The sequence below is a fragment of the Apteryx rowi genome, unplaced genomic scaffold (genome assembly GCF_003343035.1).
Source record: "Apteryx rowi isolate R43461 unplaced genomic scaffold, aptRow1 scaffold_331, whole genome shotgun sequence".
NCBI lineage: Eukaryota > Metazoa > Chordata > Aves > Apterygiformes > Apterygidae > Apteryx > Apteryx rowi.
The window spans coordinates 6,584-13,422 of record NW_020449764.1 but is presented as its reverse complement, the minus strand read 5'-3'; the positions used below and the strand labels follow the sequence as shown (position 1 = coordinate 13,422).

Genomic DNA, 6,839 nt, shown 5'->3' with positions numbered 1-6,839 from the left:
GGGGGCGCCATGCGGCTGCTGCGGTGCCTGCGGAAGCGGGCGGCCCTGGCCGGCGTGCCCACCTACATCGAGCACTTCAGCAAGTTCTCGCCCTCGCCGCTCTCCATGAAGCAGTTCCTGGACTTCGGTAAATATCCGCCTTCCCCCCCCCCCCCCGGACCCCCCCCGGAAAAACCCCCCCCCCCCCCCCGTACCCCCCCGGTAAATACCCCCCTCTCCCTCCGGTACGCACCCGGCCCGGCACAGCCGCTCCGGGGAGGGACCCGTGGGCCCCGCCCCGGGAGGGGGACACCCCTCCCCATCCCCCAGCCAGAAAACACCCGCCTCCGGGTAAATACCACCCTGCCCTCGGTGAATACCCAGGGTAGCGGCTGCTCTGAAGAGGTACCTCCATGCCCCGGTCCCGGGGAAAGCCACGCCAGCCCCCCACCCCCGGTAAATACCCGGTAAATAATCCCCCCTCCCCCTGCTCTGGTAAATACCCGGGTTGAGGAGATAGCTGCTCTGGCACTGCCCCCAGGGAGAGACACCCCTGGTAAATATCTGGGTCTGGGTAAGTATCCCCCTGCATAAATACCTGGGCAAATACTCCCCATGTAAATACCTCCCTATAAATACCTGGGTAAATACCCCCCCCCAAATACATGGCCTGGCCCCAGGAGATCCCCCCAGGCACTGCTGGAGGGAGAAACTCCCCTCGGGTGAATAACCCCGGTTGTACCTGCCCCTTGCGGGCAAATAATTACTTCAGAGGGGATGTCCCCTGGGGAGATAACTAGGCCTTGGGGACATTCCCCCCGCCTGGGTCAGCAATGGGTAAATATCCCCCTCCCTGGGAAATCCTCCCCTCCTGGGTAAATAACCGAGTCTGGGAAAATATCCATCTCCAAGGCAACTGTCTCTAGATAAATACCCACTTGTGGGGAGATAACCCCCCTGCCCCAAATAACTGCCCGCAGGGAGATACTTCAGCCGGGGAAATGCCCCCTGCTAGGTAAATACTGCCCTGGGTAAATACCCGCCTTGTCCCTGCTCTGGGGAAGCGCCTCTGTGCAAGGCCTGGCCAGGCAGATGTCCCCCCACCATGCCTATTGGGGTAAATACCCACCAGGTAAGTATATCCCCACACGCTTCAGGCCCATAACCGTCCCCAGTGTCCCCCGAGCCGGGTGAATACCCTGCCAGCAGGAAACCCTGTCTGTGCATGCYGAATCTGGGGCATCTCCCAGCCCCCTGCGCCCCCGCCGGGTAAATAACCCTGTGCACAGCCCCATGCCCACGTGCCATAAACACCCGGGTGAGTATTCCCCTCCTGAGCACCCTGTCCGGAGAGAGCCCTCCCTTGTTCCCGCAGCCGGGTAAATACCCACCCTGGCCCCCGCAAATACCCCGTGTCCTGGGGCAATACCCGCTCCCAGCCGGTGGGATGTGCCTGGCCCAGGGCTTCCCCTCAGCTCCCTGGCCCRCGTGGCCCTGCTGATGCTCGCCAGGAAATACCCCGGGTAAATACCCTGGGGAGGCAGGAGGTGCCCCCGCCTGCCCCTGTTCCCCCATGGGGCTCTCCGTCACCATCCGTGGGGTCTGCGGCCAGTTCCCGGCAAACCCTCGCTCCCTGCTGGCTYTTCTAAGGTCAATGCTATATTTACCCGCGTCGCAGCTGCGCCCGGGCTCGGGGTCTCCAGGCTCCCCCTGAGCCCCCTCCGCCTCTGCCCTTCTCCCTGCCCGGCCTGTTTTCCCCTCCTCGAATCCTCGTGTTTTGGCAGCCGCCGGCCCGGTGCTCCCTCGTCCGCTCTCCTCCGGCTGGGAAGGGGGAGCCCCCCACCCAGGGCTGCCTGGTTGATGGTGCAGTTTGGGTGTCCCCCATGCTGATGGTGTCCCGTGTCCTTCTCCCCTCCCAATCGTGCCCAGGGGCTTCCAGCCTGTTCCCCCAGTCTGGGCTCCAGCAGCTGAACTGGGCTGAACTGGGCTGCCCTCCCCAATGGGCTCAGCCGTGCCTTGTCCTAGCTTTCCCGTGGTCTCGTCTTAGCCAATGATGGGGACCTGCTCCTCTCCAGACCCTCCCAGTATCCCCCAGTCCCTGGTCGTACCACCGGTAGAGGGGCAAAGCTGGCTTCATGTCGCGGGGTCAACCTGCTGCCATCCCCTGCCCCAGGGCCGTGGGCCTCCCTCCTGCTCACCCCATCTCCCCGCGCCCCCGTAGGCTCCAGCAATGCCTGTGAGAAGACCTCCTTCGCCTTCCTGCGGCAGGAGCTGCCCGTCCGCCTCTCCAACATCATGAAGGAGATCAACCTGCTGCCGGACCGGGTCCTCCGCACCCCCTCGGTGCAGCTCGTGCAGAGCTGGTGAGTGCCTGGCGCCGGGGGCACCAGTGCTGTCTGTGTGGGTGCTGTCACCCACGCAGGTCCCACCACCATTGCCTGCCCGGGTCCCATCACCATCACTTGTGGTTGTCCTACCACCACCCCAGGTCCTATCACTGTCACCCATGGGGGTGCTACTGCAGGTCCCACGGCCGTCAACTTTGAGGGTCCCACCACTGCAGGTCCTGCTGCCACCATGGGTCCCCCCAGTGTCACCTGTGGGGATCCCACCACTGTCACCTTCATGGGCCCCACCACCATGAGTCCCACCGCTGTCACCCATTGGGATCCCACTGCCACTGCTGGTCCCACCACCATTGCCTTCATGGGTCCCACCACTGTCACCTGCATGGGTCCTGCTGCCACCACAGGTTCCACCGCTGCTGCTGACTCTCTTCCCCGGGAGATCCAGGAGGACCTGCTGGGTGGGACGGGGACGGGGGCCAAGCCAGGTGCAGGGCAGCACCGCGGGGAGGGTGTCTCGCCGGGCAGGACTCCCGGCCCATCGGGGCTGTTCCCAGGCCGTGCCCTGGGGTGGGCGAGGGCTGCGGGGCCATGGCACCCGGTGCCAGGCAGGGCGTCCCCAGCGCCAGCCCCGTGTCCTGCCCGGGCCTGCTGCCCCCCCGAAAGGGCAGAGCCAGCCCCGTCGGCCGGGGGTCCCTGTCCCCGCGTGGGGGACAGGCTCTGGATGTGCCTTTAAGGGCCGTGTCCCCCTGCCAGCTCGCGGCAGCTTGAACCTTATCCCAGTGCGGCCACGTGACGAGTTGTTTGTGCAGCGTCCTCAGCCCCTGCCGCCCGCGCGGCCCGGCCCGGTGCCAGGCCTGTTCCGGGCAGGATCCGGCCAGACCCCCCCTCCCGAAGCCCTTCGGAGCTGGGAGCGCTCGTGGGGGCCCCTCAAAGTGTGTCCACGGGGGATTCCCCAAATTGCCCCTCTCCTGCCTGGTACCCCCAGCCAGATCTGTGGGGCTGTGCCCCCCGGCTGCTCCCGTGCTCTGGGGGGGTGGGACTGCTCTGGGGGGGCCCTGCGAGCTCGGGGAGGGGGGGGTTGATGGGGGAGCCCCAGGCTTTGGGGGTGTCCCGGTTCTTGGGGTGCTGAGCCCCCTCTCCCTGCATGGGGCAGTGCCCTCGGGGGCACCCTCTGCCCCACAGGCAGGAGGTCCCTTGGGTGCTCCATCCCTGGGGGGGTCCTGAGCAGGGGGTAACCGGCTCCTTCCCCAGGTACGTCCAGAGCCTGCTGGACATCATGGAGTTCCTCGACAGGGACCCCGAGGACCAGGCCACCCTAGGACAGTAAGTCGTGGGGAGGTGGCAGCGTGTCTGTGATGTCCCATCCCCAGTCCCTGGGGTGTCACCTCCTCCCAGACTCGCCCTGGTGATCGCTGGCATCGCGCCTGCGTCCTCGCATGTTGCACCATATTTTGGACCCAAACATATTTGCACCCAAACTTCAGCCACCCAAAGGGCTCCTCTGAGCATCCTGGTGCTGCCGGGATCTGCTCCGGGTTTTCCCTGGTGCCGCCTGCTCCAGCCCTTGGGGAAACCCGGCCTGGATCATGGGCTCCTGCCTGGACTGGGTGCCCCAGCTGGCCACCACCATTCTCAGTGCCCTCCCTCGCTCCCGGCCAGGTTCACGGACGCCCTCGTCACCATCCGCAACCGGCACAACGACGTGGTGCCCACCATGGCGCAGGGGGTGATCGAGTACAAGGAGGCCTACGGGGACGACCCCGTGTCCAACCAGAACATCCAGTACTTCCTCGACCGCTTCTACCTGAGCCGCATCTCCATCCGCATGCTCATCAACCAGCACAGTGAGCCCCGGCATCCTCCCTGGACCTGGGCACCCCCCTGTCCCGAGGGTCCCCGCTGGCCCCGGGACATCTTCCGGCTATCCCGAGGGTCCCTGCTGGCCCTGGGTCCCCCCTAGCCCCAAGCATCCCTCTGCCCCAGGCTTCCCCCTCACCCTTCCCCTGTGCTCTGCCCTGCCAGCTCCAGGCATCTCTCTGCCCCGAGATGCCCCCATGTCCTGCCCCTCCAGCCCCTGCTTGCCCCCACGTCCCCTTTGCCCCCACCCACACGCCAGGGAGGGGACATGCCAGGGGGTCCCCGGGGTGGGGTTAACTCCTTCCCCGTCGTCTCCCCGCAGCGCTGCTCTTCGACGGCAGCACCAACCCGGCGCACCCCAAGCACATCGGGAGCATCGACCCGCACTGCGGCGTGGCCGACGTGGTGAGAGGTCTGTGGGGAGCCGGGGAGGACGCGGCTCCTGCCCCTCCRGGGGCCGAAACGTGGGGCTGCTGGGAGTCCGGGGGGCCCTTGATCTTCTCCCTGCCCCTTGGATCTTCCTGTTTGGGGGTCATTTGTGTCGCAAGTTGGATGGGCCTCAGCCAAGCCTGGTGTCTGAGGTCCTCTGTGTTTTGGAGTTGCTCCAGAGGAAGCCAGGAACTTGCCGGTTCTCTAGAAACACAGGAAATTTGGGTGTCTGGGGAAGGAGGGCCCCAAATCCACTTACTGCCTTCGTGCCAGGGGTGTGTGCGTTGACCCCTCCATTTCGCCCTTCCCCAGATGCCTACAACATGGCCAAGCTCCTGTGTGACAAGTACTACATGTCCTCGCCTGACCTGGAGATTGAGGAGGTGAACGGTGAGGCAGGGCTGGGGGTCTGCGTTCGGAGAGGGGTGGGAGTGGGGGGTTCTCGGGTGTCTTGTTCGGGGTTGGGGAAGGCTGGGCTGCTGACGGCTGCTCTCCTCCCCGCAGCAAACAACTCCCAGCAGCCCATCAACATTGTCTATGTCCCGTCACACCTCTACCACATGCTCTTCGAGCTCTTCAAGGTAAATCTCTGCGTCTCTCTGGCTGGAGCTGCAGGACCCAGCACTGTCCGAGCCCGTTGGGGGCAGGCGGGGTGGGAGAACGTGGCTGGGGGGCCGTGTGCTGGAAAGGAGGTTGCATGGGGCCCCGTGCCCACGCAGCCCCTGATGCCCGCTTCTGACTCCTTGCCCCGCAGAACGCCATGCGAGCCACGGTGGAGAGCCACGAGAACAGCCCGCGGCTCCCGGCCATCAAGGTGATGGTGGCGCTGGGCCAGGAAGACCTCTCCATCAAGGTGCGTGAGGGATGGCTGGCCACCTCTAGTCCTCTGAGGGTGATCCTGGGCATCGGGGCTGCGTGGGGTGGCAGCAGCAGGGCTGGGGGGTTAACGACGGGGCCGGGAACGGGCCTTGACAACCCGCCGCGTCTTGCAGATGAGTGACCGGGGCATGGGCGTCCCTCTGCGGAAAATCGAGCGTCTCTTCAGCTACCTGTACTCCACCGCTCCCACCCCGCAGCTGGGCACGGGGGGTGCCCCCCTGGTAGGTGCCGTGGGATCCGGCACAGCTCCTGGGTGCTGGGGACACAGGCGCGAGTCTACCTGGGGGTGGCCTGCGGAGGTTTGGAGGTGGCATGGTGACATTAGGGGGTGGCGTGGAGATGTTTGGGGGTGCCCGGCAGTGGCGTGGTGACATTTGGGAGTGCCTGGAGGTGATGTGTTGACTTCTGGGGCTGCGCGCGGTGCCACTTGGGGTGGTGCAGTGACACCTGGGGGCACCGTGGGGACATTTGTGGGCGCTGGGCCTGGCGCTGGAAGCCTGTGACCCCCATCTCGCTCCCCGCGCAGGCTGGCTTCGGCTACGGCTTGCCCATTTCCCGCCTCTACGCCAAGTATTTCCAGGGCGATCTGCAGCTCTTCTCCATGGAGGGCTTCGGCACGGACGCCGTCATCTACCTAAAGGTGGGGTTTCCCCCATCCCCTTCCCTCCCCGCCRTTCCCTGGTCTCTCCGCCCGGGGCCACAAGCCACCCAGGGGCACGGGACCGTCCCTAGCTGTCCCGTGTCTCCTGCAGGCCCTGTCCACGGACTCGGTGGAGCGATTGCCCGTCTACAACAAGTCGGCCTGGCGGCACTACCAGGCCAGCCAGGAGGCCGGGGACTGGTGCGTGCCCAGCACCGAGCCCAAGAACACGTCCACCTACCGCGTGCCGTAGGCCGGGGCCGYGGGCAAGAGGCGCCGATGCGGCCGCGGGTTTGGCTTCCTTCGCAGGCTGTAGCTAGCCCYTGCCCCAGGGCGCTGGGGGGGGGGCCGCGGACCCCCCCCTCCCCGGTGCCTCCCCGGCRCGTCCGGGGTGGGGGAGTGTTTTACACGAGCATCTTTTTAGTAACCCRGTTTCGGCCTCCCGCCGGGGGAAGCTGGAGCCGGGGTGGCTTTTTTTTTTATTGCTCACCGGGAAGCGTGTGAAACATGGGGTGGGGGGGTTATCGYTCTGTTGGGGGGTCCCTAGTGGGGAGCAGAGCTGGGGGGGTCCCTCGCCCCCGGGCTTGGTGGCACTTTGGTACGTAGCAGGGGGTGGCAGAGGTGCCCTGTCGGTGCTCCTCGTCCCCCGACGGAGCTGTGTTAAGGGGGGGGCAGAGCCCCTGTCCCTCCCGGCGCCCACCCTGGGG

At 66.0% G+C, this 6,839-nt stretch overlaps 1 protein-coding gene across 1 annotated transcript; it reads left to right on the top strand.

Annotated features, from left to right (window-relative positions):
* The first annotated feature begins 6 nt into the window (after positions 1–6).
* On the top strand, positions 7–6,833 carry PDK2 (pyruvate dehydrogenase kinase 2). Its single transcript, XM_026071891.1, has 11 exons — positions 7–127; positions 2,201–2,342; positions 3,579–3,650; positions 3,987–4,171; positions 4,507–4,596; positions 4,926–5,003; positions 5,118–5,194; positions 5,368–5,466; positions 5,606–5,713; positions 6,019–6,132; positions 6,245–6,833. The coding sequence occupies exons 1-11, from the start codon at positions 10–12 to the stop codon at positions 6,383–6,385; spliced, it is 1,224 nt and encodes a 407-aa protein (XP_025927676.1). The 5' UTR covers positions 7–9; the 3' UTR covers positions 6,386–6,833.
* Positions 6,834–6,839: the final 6 nt, after the last annotated feature.